The following is a 26882-nucleotide window of genomic DNA, read 5'->3' on the forward strand; positions in this document are numbered from 1 at the left end:
TCTTTAATATGAAGGGGATGGTGGAGTTTTCTTGAGATCTAAACTTGGCTTGATTATTTGTCAGGATTTGTGAATACCTTTCTCTAATGTGACGTGCAGTCAGTCTAGCATCATTTGTATGTCTGGTTCAGTGACCAAGGTGAGTCAAAGCAAGGAGACCAAAGTACTGTGATGCTGCCAGAATTTGAGGTAGACTTGAGGTGTCCATGCTCAATGCTGTCAGGCCAAAGACTAATTTTGTCATTTTTAAAATATATTACTCAATGTTAGGTATATAATATTTGTAACCCATCAAATATACATTTATTAAAAAATAATAAAAACTGTTGGCATTTTGACTACAGTAATAAAATGAATAATAATTGAAAAATCTAACATAACTGATGTACTTGGTGGTGCTTGGTTTATTTTAATATTATGCAAGATAAGCTGACATTCAAACATTTCAGGACTGTCTATAAACCAACTCTACATTAGTGGCTAGACATCAAGTTCCATAATGCTGAATAGAGGAAAGCAATTTGTTCAGTATTTTTATATTATAATATATTATAAGTTGGAGTATAAGAAAAAAAATGTTGGGATGGCCCTATTTAAGAAATTTCTTACAACTTTCAGAGAAAACTAAATTTTTATGATTAACAAACCTTGCTCTCGGTATTGATTGTAAACACGGTATCACTTTGGTCTAAAAGTTGACATGAATATGCAATGTTAATTGCAGTTTCCTGTTTATCTCCAGTCAGCACCCAAATGTTTATGCCAGCTTCTCTTAAGGCAGCAATGGTATCTGGTACTCCATCCTGAAGACGATCTTCTATGCCCGTTGCCCCTAAGTGAATACAAATACAAACATATATTCATATGACCACTTGTCAATGCACAGGGTATTAGATTCCAAAAAATACCTGAATGTGAGCCCAAAATAACACTACTTTTTCTACCTGTTCTTAACATGCTTTAATGAGCTTTCAATCTCTGTACAGCCACCTATAAGTTTTTGTTGAATTTCATTAATTTCTTTATCTAGATTGGCTAAATTTCTCTTTTTTTGTTGAATCATGCTTTTGATCATTCTAACAGATGGCTCTAGAGCAGAATTCCATATATCCATAAATCCTGTGTCATCTCTATCAAATGTTAGAGTTTTATAGAAGCATAATCCCCTAGGGGTAATTTTCTCTTCTAAATACCTCTCTAGGGTAAATATATCCCATTTTGTTTTGGTTTTCCTGATAAACAATTTTTGTAGCTTGTTACATGTAAAATCAATGTTTTCATCTCTATGGTTTAAAGTTTCTGGTTCACAATTGAACTGCATGGCGATTTTATTTTGCCAGTCTTTTCTTCTATTGAAAACATCCATAATGAGCTGCCAACACCCCTTTGGTGTAAACACAAACAAATACTCAAAGAGTTTAAGGTGTTTAGGCACTGCAAACTATATTGGTGATAAATATAAGTGTCAAACCAGTATATGTATTTCTAATAAATATCTGTTAAATATCACCTTTTTCCCATTTGGATACTTGGGAAAAACGTCCATCTGTCAATAGGTATTTGTATACAAGAAAAACCTATTGTACCACATAGAGATGTTTACACGTATTTTGCACATGTATATATAAGTTATCAGTAATGCTTTTTTATTTTTGTGGAGACCGTATAGGTGTTATATTTCACGTCTGGCAATGTTTCCCATTTCATATATGGACGATGTACCACTTCCGGTAGAATACAGATGGGAATGGACTTTGTATGTACGCCGTAACAGCGCACACATGTGACCGGAAGTTAACGTCATTGTATGCGTGACCCGGAAGTGAATGCGTTTTAGCCGCGACCCGGAAGTGGGAGTAATTTCTGCTGCAAAAATGTGAAAAACCAGGGAGAAAGGAGGATATAAAAGGCTACAGGGGAGTCTGTTTCATCTCATCTTGCACTGAAGAAGACTATTTTACAGTCGAAATGCGTCTGCACTTTGTATTTGTATTTTTTATCAAGGACTTATTGCATATTGCGGTGGTGTAAGTTTCTCTTTTGCACACTGCTTATATATGTCCTGATTTTATTGTTTTATTCCAATAAATGTTTTTTTTCTGGAATTGCTGTGGATCTTCATCTGAGATATCTCCATAGCCAAACATTGGCACCTTTATGCTGATTGAGTCTGGCACAGCTCTATATTTGTGAGTGGAAATTTTACATCTTATTTCCTCTATACTGTTGTTAGACAGATTTCACTATGTGTGGTTACATTTGTTTCTTATAGATTCTATGGGAGATGCCATGGTTTAACTACAGAAAGTGACTACTGGGAAGTATATATATGTTTCTTCCTAAGAGTGATACACTGGGTGTTGTATTTATTTGTGGTAGTGTGAGCGCTGGGAGAGGTAGGAGGAGCACCAGGAGAGAGCAATATCTTGTAGATCAATATTGCGGAGGATGAGAAGAAGCTGTTGATGATCAACAGTGTCAAAAGCCGCAGAGAGGTCAAAGAGAATTAGGATAGAGTAGTGACCATGAGATTTTGCAGCGAGTAGATCATTGGATACTTTGGTCAATTCCGCTTAGCGCAGAAACCCGACTGAAGCGGGTGTAGCAGAGCGTCTCAAGGAAGTCTGTCAATCTTGCATACAATCTTGCATACAGGGCCGGCCTTAGGGGTGTGCGAGCTGTGCGGCCGCACAGGGCGCCATGGTGCAGGGGGCGCCCTGCGGCCGCATAGCTCACACGGCATGTCTGTTAGCCGCAATGCTAACAAGACATTTGCCTTGGGCGGCATTTTCCAGGGGGCGGCAAAAAAAGCCGCCCCCAAATGCCCAAGGTAAAGGAGTGTTTGGAGATTGATGGAGAAATGCTCTAGGTCAAGATATTGGAGGTTTCTGTGAGATTGATGTTTAGACGGTGGTGTCAATTGGGTCTTAGGTATGTTTGGTATTGCATGGGTGCATATTACCCTTTTATTTATTTTGAGTAAAAGTTATATGAAATCAGATCTCTAGAAATCAGAGATCAGATGCTAAATTGATGAACAATCATATTTCCACTACTCTATATTTTGGTTTATCTAATACTCCAATACACTCACACCTACCAACTTTTAAAGGATAATTTTAAAGGATCATTCCGGAAGACAAGCAAATACTGAATAAAAAGCCAGGGATGATGGGAAAAAAATAATTTTTTATTGATTTTACAGATATATATTGGCTTTGGTATTTTTTTTTTTCCGTATTTCATTTAACTAAAAAAAAAGTCTGATACCTGTAAGATGATTTTGTCTTGCTACTTAAAGGAACACTATAGTCACCTAAATTACTTTAGCGAAATAAAGCAGTTTTAGTGTATAGGTCATTCCCCTGCAATTTCACTGCTCAATTCACTGCCATTTAGGAGTTAAATCACTTTGTTTCTGTTTATGCAGCCCTAGCCACACCTCCTCTGGCTATGATTGACAGAGCCTGCATGAAAAATAAAACTGGTTTCACTTTCAAACAGATGTAATTTACCTTAAATAATTGTATCTCAATCTCTAAATTGAACTTTAATCACATACAGGAGGCTCTTGCAGGGTCTAGCAAGCTATTAACATAGCAGAGGATAAGAAAATCTTAATTAAACAGAACTTGCAATAAAGAAAGCCTAAATAGGGCTCTCTTTACAGGAAGTGTTTATGGAAGGGCAGGGAGGTGTGACTAGGGTTCATAAACAAAGGGATTTAACTCCTAAATTGCAGAGGATTGAGCAGTGAGGCTGCAGGGGCATGTTCTATACACCAAAACTGCTTCATTAAGCTAAAGTTGTTCAGGTGACTATAGTGTCCCTTTAAGAGGCAGTGTCACCCCTTGTGGCACAAATACATCTATAGCACTAATAAATCTAGAGCTTGAAAAGGAGGCTCAATATCACTAAGCAACATTACAACTTCAGAAAAAAAAACAGGATTTATTTTATGTGTTCCAAGGGAGCTGGTATTTATCCATATATTGAACAAGTATTCAGATTTGTTGCACTATTATGAGTTTCTTTTCTGTCTCATGTATCTATGTTTGTGTGTTGAAAACCCCATTATATTTGATAGATATATGGTAATTCTCATTATGTTGTTTATAAATACTTAAGCAGTCCACCTTTTCTTTCACAATTTTTTTTTTGTCTAATAAAGTTCTATTAACTATTCAATGTTTGTTTAAGGATCCATAAAATAACACTTAAGGCACTATCACTACTTTAACATATTAAAGTGATCATGGTTGTCTGTTGTACATGCATGCTGTATTGCACATTACTAGTAATCCGTTAATTCATCATTGAGTAAAGATTGTGTGGCTTCTGGTAGCCTGAAGCCTCCAACGATGATATGTGAAGCAATACCAATTAATACCAGGGATTGTGGTAGTGATTGACCGCAGCATAGCTCTACCTCCGACATTTCAAAATTGGAGCATGGGTAGGCTGCTTAGGACGACAAATTTCTAGCAAATTCGTTGTAGTGGTTGTGGTGCCTACAGTGTTCTTTTAATGTCCATAATGACTACCTTACAATTGTGAAAAGTACACAATTAGTATGCATTTTAAGCTGATATTACCAAGGTTATTCATTTAAGTGAGCATTCAAATTTAATTTCATATTATACCAACCCTATAATTTTATCTAATCATATAAAAATAGTACCATGTTAATAATATTGAGTATTCCTAGACAGGGACGTTTTAGCCGCGAGGCAAACAAGGCATTTGCCTTGGGCGGCATTTTCCAGGGGGCGTCAAAAAAAGCCGCCCCCAAATGCCCAGGGCAAATGCCTTGTTAGCCTTGCTGCTAACAGACATGCTGGGCCGGCGTGCAGGCTGCTGTGCGTGGGCGGCTGGCGAGGGAGCACTTCCTCTGAGCTGTCTGCTCAGCTCCCTCGCGTGCCGCCTGCAGAGTGAGGCTGGGAGGCGGAGCCGGAAGATGACGTCATATTCCGGCTACCATCCTCACTCTGCGGCCCGCGAGGGAGCTGAGCAGACAGCTCAGAGGAAGTGCTCCCTCGCCAGCCGCCCGCCCGTGCACAGCAGCCTGCACGCCAGTGCCGCCCGCCCAGCAGCCACTGGACCACCAGGGAGAAAGAGACCCCCCCAGCATTCCCAAAGGTAAGGAGGCTGGGGGAGGTTAAATAAAAAAAAATATATATATATATATATATATATGTTAATGTGTGTGTGTGTTTCTGACTGTGTGTGTGTGTCTGTTAGTGTGTGTGTGTCAGTGTGTGTGTCTGACTGTGTGTCTGTTAGTGTGTGTGTGTGTCTCTGACTGTGTGTGTTTGCCTGTTAGTGTGAGTGTGTGTGTCTGTTAGTGAGTGTGTGTGTGTGTCTGCTAGTGAGTGAGTGTGTGTGTCTGTTAGTTTGAGTGTGTGTGTCTGTTAGTCGATGTGTTTTTCTGTTAGCTAGTGTATGCGTATCTGTCAGTGAATGTGTGTGTGTGTATTTAGAAGGCGGGGCGGGGGGAAGGGTTGGGTTGGGGGTGGCGCGGGGGGGAGAATGGGGCGCCTGAGTTTTGTCCTGCCTAGGGCAGCACAAAACCAGGATACACCACTGTTCCTCGATAGAAATGTATTCATTGGCGGAGTCGAACGACCGAGGCAAACGGACGCATATCTCTGGAGCTCCGTACTAAGCGCTGAGAAATCAAGCCTAATTACAGCAAAAACTATCCCCACGAAACACCGACCACAAGTAGACACCCCACGAACTCCATGGGCCGTAAAAATAAGAAAAAGTTGCCAGACCACCCAGCCCCTGGGCTCACAATAGGGGAAATGTGGAGGCAAGCACGGGGCCCCAGTGAAGCCAATATGGCGGCGCTCCACGGAGGCTGCACGGATTTCTCGGATGGCTACTCAGAGGAAGATGATGAGGAATACCTCCGAGCACCAGACCCAAAACCAAAAGAAAAACCAAGCAAGATAAGGACTGACCCTGATGCAGATCTAGGGACCACCGGGGTGCTGAAAGCCCTACTCGCAGACCTGCAGAAAAACATTCTCTCGGACGTCACAGCACTGTGGGGAGAGCTGCAGGGCTTGACAGGCCGCATTACTGAGCTGGAGGCCTCCTCTCAAGACCAACAACGCACTATCGCTACACTGCAGAGAGACATGCGGGATTTGAGCCGCAAAAACGCGATGCTTGAACGGCACCTGGACGCCCAGGAGGACGCGAGAAGGAGACACAACATTAAGGTTAGGGGGATCCCGGAGGAGCTGCCGGAGACAGAACTCCCGAACACGATCAAACGCCTCCTAACACACATACTGCCCCCGGGTCCAACTAAACCTATCGCACCCACAGACCTTTTCCGGATCCCAAAACCCGCTAAAGCCCGAGACACAGCCACAAGGGACACTATTCTAACCTTTAAAAATGGACCGGACAAAACAACGGTCCTCACCGCCCTATGGGGAAAAAAACACTTACAATTTGAAAATGCGCAGTTAACCTTTTATAACGACCTGTCAAAGGGAACCCTGGAGTGGCGTAGATTGCTCCGACCCCTCACTGCCATACTCCAACAACGCAAAATTCAATATCGCTGGCGGTTCCCTCACATACTATCTGTGCAGCGAGGTGAGACAACCTATCAAATCCACGACCCACAGGATGCAACGGAGTTGCTACAGGCCTTGGGCCAAACCTGGGACTCACTCATCCAAACGGGCCTTCGAGCCCCCAACACACCGAATTGGAGCTGGGATCCGGCGAACAGCGCCACGTTCGTACCCTGAAACCTCACACCAGTCACCAATGCTGCGGTTACTACCTAAACGGAGCTGAGGAACTTGCGCTCCAACCCCAGCGCCACCATTACCTGGCTATACCGAACTAATACATCCGCACTCTCAGAGCAACCTATAACCCCAAGGACTTACCTAACCAACGTCTGGGATAACGACACCAGCCCTGCACGAACTGTCTTCACATGGAAGCTTACAGCCCAGCCAGGGAATTGGTTGAATGACTGCTTGACAGTACTGGCATGCCAGGCTTACTACCAGGGCAGATCACTCCTACATTGCCAGTGCTGTATGGCTAACTGACCCAGTTCTCTTTGCCACCAGTCGATGCTTAAATGATTTCGCTAGCTATGTCTTTTTCAACATTTATGTAATTTTTTTTATTTATTTTTTATCTTTCTTCTCACGCTGACATAGCTACATACAGGCTCTTAAGCCATGTACGGGGAGGACCCACCCCCAACCATGGCATACTAAATCAACGCGCTACCTGCAAAGATGCTCCCGTTGTGCTGAACGCTTCTGGAGGAAGTCTCGTACACAATCAGACTTTCTCCATTATAGATTCATATTGTGTTCATACAGTGCAGCCCTTGCCCTTGCCAAACAGTCCTATTTTTCCACTCTCATTAGTTCATGTTCCCGCAACCCCAGGCGTCTCTTTCACACCTTTAATTCTCTTCTTCGCCCTGCTGTGGCCACCCCCAAAACTAACCTTACTGCTGATAACTTTGCATGTTACTTCACTGACAAGATTGAACAGCTAAGGAAAGAATTCTCCCCTCCTTGCCTTTCTGTTTCTCAATCACACATAGATCATGCCTTTCCTACCCTTCAGACATTCTCCCCAGCTACTGACCAAGAGGTGGCTGCTCTTCTTTGCTCCTCTCGCCCACCCACTTGCCCGCTCGATCCTGTCCCATCTCACCTTATTAGATCTCTCTCCACTTGTCTCGTGCCTTCTCTAACACACATCTTCAACTGCTCGCTCTCCTCTGGCATCGTCCCTGCTGACCTTAAACATGCCACTGTAGTACCTATACTAAAAAAAACATCCCTCGTCCCATCCACCCCCTCTAACTACCGTCCCATATCCCTGCTCCCTTTTTCCTCAAAGCTTCTGGAAAGACTTGTCTTTACCCGTGTGTCTCATTTCCTCAATTCCAACTCTCTCCTTGACCCTCTTCAATCTGGCTTCCGCCCTCTCCACTCTACAGAGACTGCCCTTATCAAAGTTACTAACGACCTAATCGCAGCTAAATCCAAAGGCCACTACTCCATACTAATTCTTCTTGACCTCTCAGCGGCCTTTGACACCGTTGATCATGCTCTCCTTCTTCAAACTCTTCAATCGCTTGGTCTCTGTGACTCTGTCCTCTCATGGTTTTCCTCTTATCTCTCCCAACGCTCATTCAGTGTCTCCTTTTCTAATGATACCTCCTCCCCTTGCCCTGTCTCAGTTGGAGTTCCCCAAGGCTCCGTCCTTGGTCCCCTTCTATTTTCTCTTTATACTGCCTCTCTTGGCAAACTTATTACCTCTTTTGGATTTCACTACCACCTGTACGCTGATGACACCCAGCTATATCTCTCCTCCCGGGACCTCTCCCCTGCCGTCCTGCAACGTGTCACTGCTTGCCTTTCTTCCATCTCTGACTGGATGTCCTCCCGCTTTCTGAAACTCAATCTCTCAAAAACTGAGCTCCTTGTCTTTCCTCCTCCTAATACTGATCCTCCTCTTTCGCTCTCCCTCCAAGTTTGTGGTACCAACATCAGTCCATCCTTGCAAGCGTGCTGTCTTGGCGTCATACTTGACTCTGGTCTCACCTTTGAGCCTCACATCCAGCATGTTGCCAAATCCTGTAGATTCCATCTTAAAAACATAGCCCGCATCCGCCCCTTTCTTGCACCAGATACTACCAAGGAGCTTGTCCATGCTCTAGTAATTTCCCGCATGGATTATTGTAACCCTCTCCTGATTGGTCTCCCCAATAGCCGTACTGCACCCTTACAGTCCGTAATGAATGCTGCTGCTAGATTGATTTTCCTCTCTAGTCGTTTCTCTCACACCTCACCCCTCTGCCAGTCCTTACATTGGCTTCCTGTATGCTATAGGAGTCAATTCAAGGTACTAACTCACACCTATAAAGCACTGAACAACTCTTATATCTCCTCACAGATCCATAGGTATGTCCCTTCTCGGTCTCTCCGTTCTGCCCGTGACCACCTCCTGTCCGTTGTCCGCACTCGTACGGCCAACTCGCGCTTGCAGGACTTCTCGCGGGCGGCTCCCTTCCTATGGAATAGCCTGCCTACCGCCATCAGACTCTCCCCTAGTCTTGCATCTTTTAAGAAGTGCCTTAAAACCCATCTCTTTAGGAAAGCTTATGGCCTCCAAGACTAACCCTTACCTCACATACCTGTCTCTTGCCCTCTCCTAAAGGGCAGCCCACCTTATTTGATTGTAAATTCCTGTCCTAATGTGTTTTACACCCCACCTCCTATAGAATGTAAGCTCGTTTGAGCAGGGTCCTCTTCAACCTATTGTTCCTGTAAGTTTATTTGTAATTGTCCTATTTATAGTTAAATCCCCCTCTCATAATATTGTAAAGCGCTACGGAATCTGTTGGCGCTATATAAATGGCAATAATAAATAAATAAATAAATAAATTATTGTAGTGTATCTTATAAATGCAAAGCCAGCATACAATCACAAAAGAAGAAGGAAGAGAAGGGAAAAAGAAAAAGAAAAGAAAAGGGGAAGAGAAAAAAAAAAAAAGGAAGAGTGATATCTGGATGAAGATAGCATACCTCCCAACACTGGGAGGTAAGTGCTCAGGATAAAGATTGATGGGCCAAAACGGGGCATGCCGGTGATGTCACTTGGGTCAACTGTAACGCCCCAAACAGACAGTCCTGCCTGGAAATGGAATGGAACTACCCACAGGAATGGTGTGTTTGCCTGGTGTGAATGCACAGACTGGTGGCTCTCCTGGCTGACCGGACTCAGGACAGGTTGTGCAGAGAGCACCACTGAAATGCATGTAATGACTTCTAATGATACACTTGGAATGTGCTTGCTGGAGACAGTTTTCCGGCTGGAGACCGTTTTATTATTATTATTATTATTATTATTATTAGAAATGTATTCATTAAGATAGAATCCTAATGAATACATTTCAATATTATTAGACTAATTTTAGCTGAATGTGTGTAAAAGACATGTATATAAATAACATGTAACACAGACTTATCAAGAAGAGATATTTTCTAAATATTTAACTTTACTTTTTAAATTTAATGGGATTCCTACAAGAACCCATTGTAAGGGAGAGTTGAACCAAAGTCTAAATGCCTCAAAAATATATTTTATAGCTTGAAAACGAGATTGCAAGTCTCACAAAATCTCTTGAAGTTTGACAGCTAGCTTGATTGATGTGTCACAAAATTAAATTAACCCCTTAGACAAAGTGGTAGTTTGAATTCGTAATGAGAAATTATTGTGATGCTACAACTCCATTTATTGATCAAAGTCTATAAGACAATCAGTAAAATAAGATACACCTACCTAATCCCATTGGTCATTTTAAATTAGTGATGTAAAGAAACTTAAAATAAGAATTTTTTCAAAAAATTGGGAACAAAGGAGATCGAAAAAGGAGAGAGAGGGTCTATAAGAGTTAAAAAAAAATGGGTAATTCTTCGCTTTAAATCTATCAAGGGGAAACAGTGCCAAAATATTAATTTTTGATATTAATAGAAATTGTTAAATACATTTTTGATAATTTTTATAAAATATTTTTAATATTTATTACCCTATAAATATCCTCACAGCCCCTCCCTATAGAAAAAACATTGCTTCCATAGTTTCCTATGGGGATTTTACTAATGCTGGATATCCTCATGCAGAGTGTGAGAACATCCAGCGTCAGTTAGGAGACCAAAAGTCGATGGACAACCACTAAAAGCAGTCTTAGTTCCCCACAAAACCCCACACATAATCTCACTCAGCATGTCACCAGAGAATGACACTCAGTCAGCCCCCAAAAAATCACATGCAGCAAACCCCACACATGGTGGGGTGGAGGGGTGCTAGAAGAAGATGGGTATTGATGGATATTTGCACAACCTTAAATTGACTTGTAACCAACCTATTAGACAAAGGTTCTTTTCCAGGTGCTGTGCAGTCTCCATGAGCAGCTCTTCTCTGTTCTCAATTGCAGCTTCAGCTTCTGCACGGAAACTTGACCAACGTTTAAATTCCTCTTCACCTAAAATCTATATATTTAGATGATATACATGTGGTGTAATTATATAAATATATGTTAATATACATCTGAATGTGTATATGATCTGAATCCTACAGATTAGTACAGAAGCTTGAGAAGTTACTTTTTTTTGTAAATACCACTAAAGGAAGAAGCAACTCTTAAAAAGAGCAATTGCATTAACGTTTGATGTGTATATTTTGCCTACTTGAAGGGACACTCCAGACTACTAGAGAACTTGAGGATGCTGAAGTGTTTCATGTATGAAGAGTGTGCCCTCATTTGTTCATTGTAGAAAAAATGTGTAAATTTAAATTGAAATTGGCACTTTTATAAATACATTTTGTTACACTCCTGTGTAGCTACACTCAAGAGGCAGGCGAGAGCCAAAAGAACCTGCCTTGCTAAAACGTTCCTTTGAGCTGCATTGGGAAGTCTGTGATTGGACAGCCACAGAAAATCTGGGCTTGTGGAGAAGGGATGTGCTTGCAAACGTTTAGATCTGCAGATTTTGTAAGCTGTTTTTAGATTTACCCCCAATGAAATTTAATTGCATGCATGTTTTCATTGGAATTATGTTTTAATTGGGATTTATTATTGTTGATGTTGTTGTTGTTGTATTTGGACAGTGGAGAGTCTGACTAAAACATAACAACGCATTATAAAAATCATAACCTACAAGTTTAGGGGTAGTTTTATTCACTTTAGTGAGAACTGTCACAAATTCAAAGTAAATTGAAAGTGAATTTCAAATTTAAGGCCAAAACTGGATGAAAATCAGGTAGAGTTCCAGTTTGGCTATTTTGGTCTTAAAATTGAAATTCACTTTCAATTTGCTTTGAATTTATCACTCTTTGGGAATAACCCTGTCTTATTTTGGTTGATCAAGGAAAATTATAGGATGCAATTCAAACAAATTGCCTCTCTTTGTAGTCACTTTCTCTCAAATCCCAGGGAACACTGTAGAATTAGACATGTAAAAAACTAGTCATTTTTGGACTAATTGATTTTGTCCATATTTCTGAATTCGGAAACTTCAAAATTCAGCTGCAAATTACTGGAAAAAAAGTTTTCTGAACAAATTGCTTCCACAATTTTCGGATCCATTTGTTTTCACAAGGATAGCTAATTAGGGAAATTAAGAAAATGGCTTTTTTATTATTAATGTTGATCATTAAGCTTTTTTTGGTATCCTATAGTTATGTGGGATTGTCATAATTAAAGGGACACTCCAGGCACCCAGACCACTTCTGCCCATTGGAGTGGTCTGGGTGCCAACTCCCACTACCCTTAACCCAGCAAGTGTAATTATTGCAGTTTTTATAAACTGCAATATTTACCTTGCAGGGCTAAGTCCTCCTCTAGTGGCGGTCTACTAGACAGCCACTAAAGGACACTTCCGTGTTCATAGAACACGAAAAGTGTGTTATAACGACGCTGGACGTCCTCACGCTATGTGAGGACCTCCAGCGTCGTCGAAATCCCCTAGGAAAGCATTATTCAATGCTTTCCTATGGGGAGGTCTAATGCGCGTGCGCAGCATTGCTGCACATGCGCATTATGTCTCCCCCGCCGCCGGCCGCGCATGCACAATAGGTCTCCCCTCGCCGGCTAACATTGGCGTGGGAGGAGCATGGGACGACCCTGACCCAGCGCTGAGGGACATCAGCGCTGGATACAGATAAGTCACTAAAGGGGTTTTAACCCCTTCAGCAACTTGGGATAAGAGGTGGGAGGGAGTGGGGACCATTTTCCTGGCACTGGAGAGTCTCTTTAAAGCGGCACTGTCATGCCGCTGTCATGTACTTTTCCCCAATCACTTCCTCTTCTCTTTCTCTTTTAGAATCTGTTCTTCTTTTCTTCCTTTCGGATCTAGTTTTCTTTAAAACATGAGGACAAAGTAGGGACTACATTGTCTTATGTATTATTCCTACGCTTGACCATCTTTGACCCAAGGAGGAGCTTAAGTCATTCCATTTCCTGCCATCAAAGAAATTTCATTGTGGTCAAGAAATACAATTTATTTTATTTGGGAGGATGATTAGGGGTTTGGGGGTGGTCATTTTTTACATTTAGCTCCCACCCATCACTCATGGGTAGGTGCTGGGTGGGAAAAATAGGTCTACTCCCCTATTGTCACTTAGGGCCCCCACCACTCATTGGTGGGGACTCCGGGGGCAACAATAGGTCCCCCAATTGTCACTTTGGGCCCCCACCCGCTGCTCATGGATGGAAATCCTGGGGGGCAATAACTCCCCCCCCCCTTATTGTCACTTAGGGACCCCACCAGACGCTCATGGAGATTAATCCACACAACGTTTAGAAGGTAGCAGCAGGAGGGAGATGTCATGGACTGTTAAAAATATTAGAAGAACTTTATTATAACTTTAAGGCTTACAAAAATGTATGTATATTGATTTTGTCTTGCTTATGTATACTTAGTATGTGTACTTTGTTACGTGTATCACATGTACAAATAAAAGCTGAGTAAAGTAATTAGTACACCTACATTTTTTAATGAAGAGGTTTTGAAGGTTCTAAATAAATCTCCCAATAATATACTGAAAAGTTGGCAAGCCTATGAGGCCCCTATGCTCGTGCCAACTGCCCATCGTGCCCATGCGCTTAAACAGCCCTGATTCAACCAGCATATGAGGTACTCATCTAGTAATGAAATTATCAAGCTATTAATTTATGTACAATGTTTGATAAATAATCCCTTCAATTTATGCAAATACAAGATGATTTTAAAATCAACATTATGTTTATTCTTCTATTTATCACTGTCCTTTATAAAAACAGACATAAAGTACTACATGAACTATATCAATCACTACTATCACTATGTGAAATATATCAATCACTTACTACTATTTGTAACAATAGTTGACTTTCCTATCTATCAGAAACCTTGCTCACAAATTATATCATGTATTTTGCGGATTGTCACACAAAAGTTTCAGTTCATTTTGTTTTCACCTTTTTAGCTATGCAGAGTGTTCTCAGCCCATCCCTAGCATACCAATCTAGATGCCTCTGGGTTCTTGCCTGTATTTTTCGTAACCTCTTTTCTTCACTTATATTAGCTGTAAGATAATATTATTTAAATTAATAGTCATTTTAAAAATAAAATATGCTTCATTAACTATTTGGTCCTTTTTGTAAAAATCCAGTTATGCTTCTGAAAATTTATCCCTCCTACAAATGTAGGAAATGTATTAACCTGGGACAATGCTAATAACTAATCATTTGAAAGAAGAATATGCATATTACACCATGAAATACAAATATAACAACACTATCTCTTTCCAATCAAGGCACTCGAACTGTTCAATTAATTAAAGTAACACTCCTGCTTCCTGCTGCCAGACAGGTGTAGAGTGAAGCCCGGAGGAGCCAGGAGTGCACCATTTAAGGATGGTTTGACTTCTAATGAGGCTAAACTGGCTCCTCCTGACTCCACGCTCCTCCTGTCTGGCAGCAGAAAGCTCCTGCTAGGAGCATTGGGAGAACTAATGCAGGAAGGGCACTTGTATAATTTAGGTTTTTTTAGACCCCTCTAGTGCAAGAGTGGAGAAAAGGTAAATCCCCATCTGTCGTACAACTCCAACAATGTTATACTAGGTGGGGATCCTTGCAGGGTTGTATTTGTGAGCAGTGTTTGTGCATTTGAATGTAAGCATGTTTTGTATAGAGTATATGTGTGCATGTAAGGGTGTATTGGTATGTACCATTGCCATTGGAATGCAGTGGTGTAATTGTGTGTTATGTTTGCGTTTTAATGCAGGTATGTGGGCACCTGGGCACCTTCCATCATTGAGATTGCAGCCTGTCTCATTTTCAATGTTAAAAGTCATGATTTCTATAGAAATATTAATTTTAAGCTCATTGTTATAAGTGCTAATTTGCTAAATTACCTCATCTTTGTTCAAAAAATTATTAATTTATGTTTTAATTTCATGGTTTACTAATAAAATATTTTATTTTTATTGTAGTAGTTATGCCCTGCTTGGCTAAGTCTTGCAGTGACCACCTGCTGCTGCCACAGATGCACGTTTTTTAAGCTGATACGACACTGCATTTTTACCACAGTAAAGGACAGTAATTTAGGCTACAGACTGGATGTGTGAGAAAATGTTCTCCTTCTTAGGGTGTAAAATTGCAACAAAAAAAAACACTTTTTTTTTTTACTTAAAATTACTCCTGCTGCTGATGTACTTAATTTAATTTTTCATTAATACAAGCTTGCAAAAGGAAAAACTATCAAACGTTATAAAACTATATCTTCTCTCACTTATAGTTTTTTTTAATACAAATTTAATTATTTAGTTTTGACAATTCAGAATTGTCATTGCAATTATACCTGATATTGCCTAACCATTAATCTAGACAATAGTATAGTTGTTTGTTTCCACTGCAGCACACTAATAGGCACCTATTATCATAACTCATGCTTCCATATTTTCTTAAATAACAAAGCAAGCAAAAATCAATAGTTACATTCAACAGAGCATACTCATCCATTTTATGAAGTCTTGTCTAGTTTTTATGCACTAATAGTAATCTAAAATATCATTTAGCGAACTAGTACATTACAGTTCATAGGTGAATACCTTTTGATGGGTCATCTAATAAATCCATGATCACTGAATCAGCTCCCTTAGTGTATACAATGATTTCTTTTGTTATCGGATCACGAACTACCACTGACATTCTTTTTCTGACTGAATCAAATCCCAATGTATAAAGGAGTTCAAAAGTGAGAAGTGTGCCCTGTGGAAGCCTTATAGTCACATGTTCAGGAGTACGGGACATGAGTGTGAAACTATAAGCTCTGGCTGCATGAACCAATGCAGCTTCATCTGGACTTTCTGCTTCATAGCAAAAATCATCTTCTATATTAAAAGGAGAAATATTTGCATACATTTCATCTAAACAGTTGTCACTGCTGGTCTGGCTTATTGAAGCATCTTTTTTCCCAAGGTTTGTTAATTCAGCATCACCACAGCTTGAACTGGACACAATGTCAGATCCTGAAGTTGGCTTTATTTTATTGCTCTTTGACTTTGAATGTGTTTCAGGGTCGGCGTTTGATTGAGTGGATGTAGATGACTGACTCAGTGTCAAAAACCTTAGCCTTTGAAACAGATGTTGGAACTTGTCTAATGATGTTCCTGCTGGTTTAAACATTGGTGGGCCAGTGACCTTCAAGAACACAGAAACAAAGAACATTAAAAGAATACTCTACACACAATAACCTTTACAGTTTTATTGTAGTGGGGTAAAGAGACCTTGGGTGCATTCCCCCTGGCTTGTGTCGAAACACTTTCAAGTGGTTTCAAAAACTATAGCCCATTCCATAATGAGCAGTTCAGCTGTTAAAGAAGTTATCTTCTGCATTAGCCTGTCCAACTTCAATCAAAACATTAGGCTTATCCACCCCAAGTGGGGCATTGTTCTCATCCGGCATTCTAATAGGCGGTAAGCTGGGACTGCAGAAGGAGGAAGACACCCCAACAGGATGGAAAAAGAGGCACACACTCATTTACAAAATTCTAATAAATGCAAATTTATCTGTGGATTTATTTCAGTCAGCTGATCAATTTTGGCTTACTGCATTTCAGCTGGCATTGCATCCAACCAAAATGCAAAAAAAAAAAAAAAAAAAAAAAATCTGCTGAAAACGGACAATAATGATCAACTTTTATTAGTACCCAGAATTAAATCAATACCTTTGTCTGATATATTTTACATCTCTAACTAGCTGTCATAAGTGAGAATTTCAGATTAGCCACTCTGGCGAAACGCACGCGTTAGGGGCTCTGTGGTATTTGTCTTATGAGAACTATCATACCTTCTTGGGTTATTAATTTGAAATATCTCAATGAAAAGATCATTTGACAAACTGCCGTGTTATATTTAGATTTTAATCACCTATTCTCAAGTTCTGTTTAGCAAGTTTAATTTTCCTTTTATCTAGTTTTTTTTATGAATTTATGATAGGTGCCCTCGAAGGCACGAGTATAACAGTCTTTAGCCATACATTTTATTTTCATTTATTACTTACCTGAGGCTTTTCCAATCGTTGGTTTACTTTGTTCCTCCTTTTTTATTGTATTCTTTAGGACTTATCTCTTGTTTGATTACAGCAGCTTCTTTGTGCTTCTTCTGCTGTTTGATTTGTCTGCAACACTTCTTAAGGCTATTTGACAGTCCTTTGACAGTGTTTTCTGTGTGGTTTAGTATAATTGTAACCTTTCCACTGGATACAATTGTAGTCCTGGTCCTAAGATATACTTACTTGCTATTCATGTTAAGCAGAATAGGTTATTGGTTTTTGCAATTTTACTATTACCATGAAAATAATTATTTTATCTCTTAGTATATGTTTACTTTGAGGACATATCTTTTTCCTCTGAATAGATCCCTCTCTTATTATTATTATGTTTGTTTTGTTTTGTTAAAGGCATAACATTTGTCTTTACACTGGTGTCAGTTAAGGCAAACATAAAAAAAATAATTAAAGGTTATTCTTCTAATTCTAAAGTTAGCAGATGGTTTGTAAAAGATAAGAAGCAATACATCAAGTGGGCTTACCCTCTGCCTTGGTTCAGTTGCTGTGGAGACTACCACTGTATTGCAAATGGCTAAAGCAAGGAAGAAATCAATGTAAGGAGAATTTGAAGACTTTTTGCGGTTTTGAGCCTTAACTGAAGACAAGGCTTCAATCTGAACTGATGCTTCTCTGACTTTCTTCAACAACATTTGATCGGGGGTCACATCTTTTTCCTGGTAAAAAATACTAATCAGAAATGTTCTCCTATAACAAATATTTGCCATTCTACATTTGTAAAAATGTAAACATTTAGAGACCTAATGTCCCATAAAACACATTATTGTAAAAAGTTATTAAACATTATCACTATCTCACAGATTAAAGTATATATATATTTACAAAATGTATTTTATAGCTATCTCAATATCCAAATAGTAGCATTTATCCTATAGTTTATAACTATTGACTACATATTACAACAGTTTGTTTAACAATTCATCTCTTGATTCATCTTTAATTGACTACATCAAGGGTGCTCAAGATACATGACCCCTCCAATGTCCTCCAATAAACTCTGTGATCCTGAAGAGGAGAGAAGAGAGGCTACATGGTTACCTCGTAAGATTGTGTCTGACCAGGGCAGTCAATTTGTGTTTAGATTCTAGAAACACTTTTACTTTGAGATGGGTGTTGAATAGTTTTTGTCCTGCTTACAATCCTCAAACTAATTGAGCAGTTAAGTGTGACCATCATTATTTCTGACCATCAATATAATTAGTCTAACCTGTTTTCCTGGGCAACATTTCCCACAACAATCCAAATCATGCTGTGATCCAGCAACTTCATTCATTGTCAGTCAATGGTGCCTGACATTGTTCTTCCTAGTGCAGGAATGCCTGCATTATACCAGAATCTTGAGAACGCATATTTCATTTGGGCACAGTTTCAGATCACCATGAGGAGAACTAGTGAACTCCAGAAATGGCATGCTGATAAAAAATGCAAGGCTGTTTCTACATATCATGGGCTTTGCTTTCAAGTAAAAACATCCATCTCAGATTCCTTACTTACAAGTCACCTCACTGGTCCCTATAAAGTGACTAAATGCATCAACCCTTATCTTACTCCTTAGCTTTGTGTTACATGAGTCGTACACCAACACACAGGAACGAGGAAACCCACAAAAATGTATTACCGCACCTTAGAATGGCATCACCTCATTAACTTCAATAACCACAACATTCTAAGCAGTCGACTGGGTGGTCGCCGTTCGTATGTGCGAACACATGGCGATCTTAGTTTGGAACAAAATCGGACACTCGACCACCCGAACACCGCTGAAACTTTAACTTCCATCTATGTTTGGTTAAAATCATCAGAACTAAAAGGCGTTCAGTGGGAGCACACTCCCGAATAAGGGACACAGACTCAGTGTACGCACGAACAGTTACGTTTGGTATTGTTACTGTATTTCGTACCCCCGAAGGAGACCGACCGCTCAGCCTAATTTCCTGGAACTATTTTGGGCAGACGCCTCGTGTGCGGTCGGTCTAAACGTTAACTTGGTGGCGTTTTTGCTGCGTTTGTGGGATCTGAGCGCTTTTGTGATATGTTGAGTGCTCAGATCCATGCTATCAGGGGATATAAGAGTTGAGGGGATACCTGGTTGTAAAATGTATGTTTTGGGTTGTAATACATGTATATGTTTTGAACATGAGAGATAATGCAATTTAGATTTAATTAGTCTCTTCTCTGGTCCAGCAGTGAATTTAGGAAACCCCTTCCATGGGGAGTTACATAAAAGGCTGTGTGGGGCTCCCATTAAAACCAGTTCATACACAGAATAGACCTTAATCTTGTGTGTAGGAGAAAGCTATATCAGCCATATCCCTGCTCTTTGGATTGCTATATCACTTCTCTACTGCTCCGGATTGTCGCTGTGGGAAAGGCCTGCTTGGAATTAGAATAGCATCACTCAATACTAGGGGGGAGGGGACATCTATGGCCGCAAAACTTGAGTACCTAGCCAAGTGGCCGCCATATCTGGTGGCAGCAGTGGAATGATCCTTTTTCCCCAGAGGAGATGCTAATCCTTGATGTAATGACCGAATAAGCGAATGTAGAATTGGTACGAACGGGAATTATGAAAGACTTGCCAGCTAAGGTTTTACTGGAGAATGACTTGGGTCCTTTAACGTCTGCTTACGTCTCCAGGGAACATGCCGAAGCTCACCCTGTAACCACCTGTCTACAAGCTAGGACTGCGGAAGCCAGGCCACCTTCCAGGGAGACCCAGGTAAGAGACCAACCCCAGACTGGGACTCTAGACTCGACCCTGTTAGCCTGGGATACCCCAGAGGAGTTTGGGAGGGACACCCGGGAAGACCCCACATTACATAAGTACAGAGTTAAGGCAGATACAGAGCAAGGGGGATTAGAGGGTGAAAGGTTTACCTGGGAGCAGGATAGGCTGTATAGGCTCACCAAGACCCTAAGTAAAGATACAGCCCCATCCCAGAAGTGCCAACTGGTAGATCCCAGTAAATACTGGGTGGAACTGCTCTGGATTGGGCATGATGTGCCCTTGACTGGGCATCTGGGAGTATGCTGCATGTCCCATAGGGTGACCCAGAACTTATTCTGGACAGGAATCTCTAGGGACGTGCGACAATACTGCAAAACCTGCAACATTTGTCAGCGGGTAGGGTGGCGAACACCCCAGAGCGTGACTACTATCCATGCCCATTATTGAGGAGTCCTTTAGCCGTAAGAAATACATGCTTACTGTGCTGAATTACGCTACTTGAAGCAATTGCCCTCTCGAATATCCATGCAGAGACAGTTGCCGAGGCTCTGGTTAGGATATTCGCTAGGGTAAATTTTCCCAAAGAGACCATCTCAGATCAGGGAACCCAATTCACCACAGACCTAACCCAGCAGCTGTGGAAAGTCTGTGGTATTAAGCCCATAGCTCGCCTTACCACCCCCAGACTAACAGTCTTTGTGAGCGGTTTAATGGTACCCTCAAGCAGATGCTAAGGACCTTCACCGCAGCTTGCAGAGACTGGAAGCAATTCCTGCCTCACCTCTTGTTTGCTTATCGAGAGGTGCCACAGGAATCTACTGGGTTTTCCCCTTTCGAGTTGCTCTTTGGGAGAAGGGTACGAGGTCCCCTTTTATCTTATTAGGGAACACTGGGAAGGAGAAACTGAGCATGAGGGGATCCCATCATGCCGTATGTTATGGAGCTTCAGGACCGCATGGAGCAACTGGCTAAGATGGTAAAGGAAAACCTCCAGGCAGCCCAGGGGCGACAGAAGGTTTGGTACGATCGGGGTGCCCGCCAACATACGTTCTGGGTGGGACAGAAGGTCCTGGTGTTGAAACCTACCAGACAGGACAAGCTTCAGGCAGCATTCGGCTGCGTTCATGGGATCTGAGCGCTTTCAGGTTATGTTGGGTGTTTAGATCCAGGCTATCCGTGGATATAAGAGTTGAGGGGGTACCTTATTGTAAAATGTATGTTTTGGGTTGTTATACATGTTGTGATGAATTGCACCTCGCCACTGGCTTTTGGAGGGGCCTGATTGCAAGCCTCTTGCCCCGGGACTATGGCCCCTGGGATGTATTGCCCATTAAAACCACTAACTTGTGCATATTGGGACTTAGCACAATGAGAAGTGGAACTTCAAACTACCAAACAGCCGGACCACACACCAGTGGAGTGTGCTGCTTGATTACCCCCCAGAAGCTGTGGTTAATCACAGCTAATTGACGAACGGCAGGGTGGTCGCCGTTCGTATAGTCGAACACGTGGCGGCGGCCATCTTGTTTAGTCGAACGTGTTCAGCTGTGTTTGGTCATCGAGTTCATGGAACTCAAATCGGGCAACCGATGGCACGAACACTGCTGAACTTTACCTTCTCCAGAACTTCGACCCTTTGACAGGAATCGAACGGCATTCGACAATTCGAACGCCCCTTTAACATTGGTTATTTGCACGAATGGACCCCGCACGTGGATTTGAACGGAACTTAGCCTTGGACATAGACCAGCCGCACAGCCAAAATCTGTGGAACTGTTTTGGGCATGAAAGCCATGCTTGCGGTCGGTCAAAAGATTGTTCATCCAGATCAGGGCTATCCAGGGATGTAGGGGGTATGTTGGAGTTTTGGGGTGTTTCTGAACTTTGGGTAAAAATTTATGTTTTCTGCCTGTGGATAATTAAGTTATTCAATTAGCTATCTTAATTATATCACAGGGGGGAGGGCTTGCTGACTGTGTGTGGGAGTGTTACAGTAATAATTATTGTACCTATTGGTCTATGTTCTTTTTGTCCCTGTGTTCTATCAGGTCCAGGGGGTGTGCTTCTGGCCTGAAAATGTGTATAAAAGAAATGCCTTGAGTAATGTGCTCAATAAACCAGATCTTCTTACCCTCAACTCGCAGCCTCATCTTGTGTTGTAGAGAACAGCTATACTTGCTATATCACTGCTAGCTCTTGTAAGAGCTCTTTTCAGCTATACAGCTATACCTTACTGGAGGAGAGGTCCTTCCCACACGGTCCTGGATCCAGAGGTTGGACCAGGGTGGGAAGGAGACGGCGAGACCCCAACCAAGCTACGGCAATTAGTGGAGTCTACGGTGCTTATGGTGTCTGGTGCGGTGCTGCTGGTCCTTGAGAAGCACTAGGAGCATCCATCAGCGGAGGTACCCAGCCAGGGTACAGGGAGCTCCGTCACACATGCATATGTTCTGAACCTAAGAGATAATGTAATTTAGATGTGTACTTCGCAGCAGCCTCCTCTCAGGTCCAGTGGGGAATGCCCCTGGAATGTGATTTAGGAAACCCCTTGTATGGGGAGTTACAGAAAAGGCTGTGTGTGGCTCCCATTAAAACCAGTTCATGCACAGCATATATCCTCGTCTCATGTGTGTGGGAGAAATCTATATCAGCAATACCACTGCTCTTTGGATTGCTTTATCACTTCTCTACTGCTCCGGATTGTCGATATGAGAAATGCCTTCTTGGGATTGCTATAGCATCACTCACTGCTAGAGGGGAGGGGACATCTCTGGAGGTGAAACTGGAGTATCTAGGGCTAGACTGGGGATACAAAGCAGCCCTGGAAAAAAAAAATCTATGCCAGCCCCATAAGTCATTGTGCCATATATTGCTGTATGTAATATGTAAGGCAATGTCTTGACACCCCAGATGGTTGAGTAATTATATATCTATATCTCGAATATATATATATCTTGAATATATATTGCTTTTTCTAATATATATATATATATTGGTCCTTTCAGAGTAAAACTTTTAATTATACATTAAGCATACTCACATGCAGACACAGACAATCTCACTGACACACACAAGCTCATTGATACACAGCCTCATAGACAAACAATGTCACTGATATACATAAGCTCATTGGCATAAAAACACAAGCTCACTCACTCACTAGCAGACACACACACACACACACACACACATGCAAGCAAGCAAGCTCACTCACTAGCAGGCGTACACACACACAGCTTAATGTAGTGGTTCTGGTGTCTATAGCCTGTCCCTTCAGGCTTTTTAATGTAAACACTGACTTTCCCGAGAAATGGCAGTGTTTACATTGCTTCCTAGTGACACCTCTCGTGACAGTCACTCAGACAGTCACTAGAGGTGCTTCCTGTGTCAGTGCTGCACAGTGTGATTGCACAGTGTGCAGCACCTACATTCAGGACCTTTGCAGCCAATCCTATGGCAGAGCATTGCAAATGGTATGCCATCATGGGGGTAATTTTCATTCCTGGGCTACCGTACGGTCTCAAAGGCAACATAACCAACCTGGCGAATTTCAATGTGAAAAAACTGAAACGCAAGCCTTATATTTGACTCTGTAACTTTTGAAAACACCATAAAACCTGTACATGAGGGGTACTGTTATACTCAGGAGACCACGCTAAACACAAATATCAGTGATCCAAAACAGTAAAATGTATCACAACAATATCGTCCGTGTAAGTGCCAAAATGTGTGAAAAATGCAAAATATGTCACTTTCACTGACAATATCGTCGTTGTAATACATTTTACTGTTTAAAAACACTAATATTTGTGTTCAGCGAAGTCTTCCGAGTAAAACAGTTCCCCCCCCATGTACAGGTTTTATGGTGTCATGGAAAGTTACAGGGTTAAATAGAGTGCTTGCAATTCAAATTCTCTGCACTTTCTGCCTAGGTTGTCAGGCATGTCAATCAAATGTTAATTAATTAAATCACATAATTATGTTAAAAGATTACTTAAAATATGCACGTAGAATTTTAATATATATACACATATATATATATATATATATATATACATATATATATTTGCGGTTATTTGTATTTTATATATAGATAGATATATATAGAATGTCATTCTAAGTGTATTCTGTTACCAATATATATATATATTAATAACAAAATACAGTTAGAATGAAATTACATGTATACACAATTTGTTTTTGAATTTTTTTTAAATATTTTATTTATTTTATTATTTTATTTATTTATTATTGTAATTAAATGTGTATATATAAATATAAAATATATATAGATGTATTATATAATATATATATATATCATATATATGTAACATAATTCTAAGTGTATTTTAATACTAATATATATACTTATATATGTATGAAGTTACATATATATATATATATATATATATATATATATACACACACACACACACACACATATATACATATAAATAAATGTATTTTATTTTAAAACATGTTTAATTATTATTATTTTTTTTACTTTCCCACCAGACAGTCCCCCTGCTGGCAGATCCACAACCAGCTATAGGGGGCCATGTGATCACTCTTTGAGAGCGATCACATGGCCCCAGGGGGCCTGATTTGCCAGGGAGGGCTGCCTGGGCTGTCAGGCAGTCCTCCCAAAGAGGATCGCGGCAGAGGTGAGTAGTTGGAGGCTCCTGGGGCTGCAAGACGTTACAGCATTCTATGCTGCCGCAGCCCATTTAAATGGGGACGGCATAGAACGCCCTAACGGCGTTAAGGGGTTAAACAACCTATAAATAAACATTGACCTATTTTAAAATGGGATAAGATTTTAAATATGATTTTACCTGAAAAACCTAGAAAAAAAAAGCATAAGAAAACTGAAATTTTAAAAAATATTTTAGTACCAAGCAAATTACCAACTGCTAAATCAGACAAGTCTAAATGTTTTGATAAACCATTTCATTAACACACCTAGCAAAAATGTAGTTTATTTACTACAATGTAAATACAGAATACAGTAGTAGTAGTACATACTAGTATTGGTAAGACTAAAGGAGATTGTGTGACAGATTAATGGAACATTTCAGCGTTATAAATAGAAAGAAACACAGTGTGCCTAGACCATTGCAAAGAGTTTAATTTCAACTATTTTATCTGTATTGGGATAGATAGAGTAATTCTACATTCGAAGACGAGGAGACATCGAAAAAACCTTGGCTAAGAAGGAAACAAATGGATTTTTAAACTTAAAGGGACACTATAGTCATCAGAACAGAATCATTACCTTCAGGCTTTTTGCTGTAATCATTGTCTTTTCAGAGAAAATGAAGTGTTTACATTACAGCCTAGTGATAACTTCACTGGCTACTCCTCAGATAGCTGTTAGAGATCCTTCCTGGGTCATAGCCAGGTCTGGATTAACATAGGGGCTGATGGAGCTGCAGCTCCAGGCCCAGGCCCAGGGAATAGGCCCAATTTTTTTTTTTTTACACACTACTCTTAGGTTTTCCTCCTGACTGGTATTTTAAGGCACAGCCTGTATTTGAGGCTGCCTGGCCGTGCTGGTATTGCAGTATTACCGGCAATACATATGCAAATATGTTTTTCAGTATAAACGGAGATTACTCTGCAATACCAGCACCGGCACCAGTTACAGCATATCCCTCCCTGCCTCTCTCTACTCACTGATACACAGGGGAGCAGCTACACAGCACAGTCAGAGAGTTCAGACAGCAGCTCCCAGCCTGCAGAGACAGACTACAGCTCAGGGAAGTGAGGGATGAGGGGAAAGGCAGCAGGGAGACATGGGGACACTGAGAGACTAAGGGACACTGGGAGACATGGGGACACAGACACATGGGGACACTAAGACACTGGGAGACATGGGGATTGCTGTGAGACATGGGTAGACACATTGGGACACATGTCTCCCAGTGTCCCCATGCCTCCCAGCCAGTGTCCCTAGTGTCTCAGTGTCCCCATGGCTCCCAGTATCCCCATGCCTCCCAGCCATTGTCCCCATATGTCTGTGTCCACATGTCTCCCAGACAGTGTTTGTGTCCCCATGTCTCCCAGTGTCCCTATGTCTCCCAGCCAGTGTCCCTAGTGTATCAGTGTACCCATGTCTCCCAGTGTCTATGTCCCCATATCATAGCTTGGTTGCTTCATCTAAGTGTTGCTTCTAAGTGTGTGGTTGGAGATATTCTGGAGAGTTTTACAGAAGCTTCAACTGTCTAAGAGTTGTGCTAAGAGTTTTCTTTTCTACTGTTACAGGTAAGATTCATCTGTAGGAAAAGGTTATAAGGCATTTGATTTGATTAGTTAGCTACTTGCTATTGATTGCTGCTAAATTAGCTATTGTTTGCAAATAAGCAGAGGCCTACCCAGGTGTTAAACATTCCTAGTGGGTGGTGATTTTAGGAGTTATATAAGGGTTGTTTTCATTAGCTTGGCTAATATAGCTTGGCTGCTTCTAAATGTGTGGTTGGAGATATTCTGGAGATAACCTGGAGGTAATCTGAGGTATGCAGGAGGATAAATAAAAAATTAAGATTTGTTTGATTTAAATTATTCACCTCATTGGAATGGCAGACTTAGTCCAGTGTAATAGTTGCTATGCATTTGTCTCACGTTCCACTTTTTGGAGGTTTGGTTGTTGTCTAATCTGTAGACAGTTCTCTATCTTGCGGCAGGAGATTGTATTCTTGAAGTCTGAGATTTGTAAATTATCTGGTAAACAAACTCAGGCTGGAACTGCTGCAAAGCCACTGCCGCAGAGACATACTAGGAATGGCAGATGGATCACTGTAGGATCTGGTAGACTTAGAGGTGTGGATAAAAGGCATATTGCAAAGTTTGTTGCTCTACATAATTCATTTTCTGCACTTTCAGAGTGTAATGGTGTTATGGAGACCAGCACTGAGGGTAGTGGTGTTGTGGAGAGAGGCACTGTGGCTAGTGGTGTTGTGGATAGAGGCATTGAG

General features: G+C 41.0%; 1 protein-coding gene across 1 annotated transcript in view; it reads right to left on the reverse strand.

The window, feature by feature from the left end:
- ATP10B (ATPase phospholipid transporting 10B (putative)) overlaps positions 1-26882 on the reverse strand; it is a 369072-nt gene that overhangs the window by 158112 nt on the left and 184078 nt on the right. The window contains exons 9-13 of the mRNA XM_063447492.1: positions 17645-17836; positions 15661-16252; positions 14027-14133; positions 10931-11057; positions 648-832 (exon numbers count right to left, since the gene is read on the reverse strand). Of these exons, the coding sequence (XP_063303562.1) occupies positions 648-832; positions 10931-11057; positions 14027-14133; positions 15661-16252; positions 17645-17836 (1203 nt within the window). The remainder of the gene's footprint in view (positions 1-647; positions 833-10930; positions 11058-14026; positions 14134-15660; positions 16253-17644; positions 17837-26882) is intronic.

This window comes from Pelobates fuscus, chromosome 3, assembly GCF_036172605.1.
Source record: "Pelobates fuscus isolate aPelFus1 chromosome 3, aPelFus1.pri, whole genome shotgun sequence".
Classification (NCBI taxonomy): Eukaryota; Metazoa; Chordata; class Amphibia; order Anura; family Pelobatidae; genus Pelobates; species Pelobates fuscus.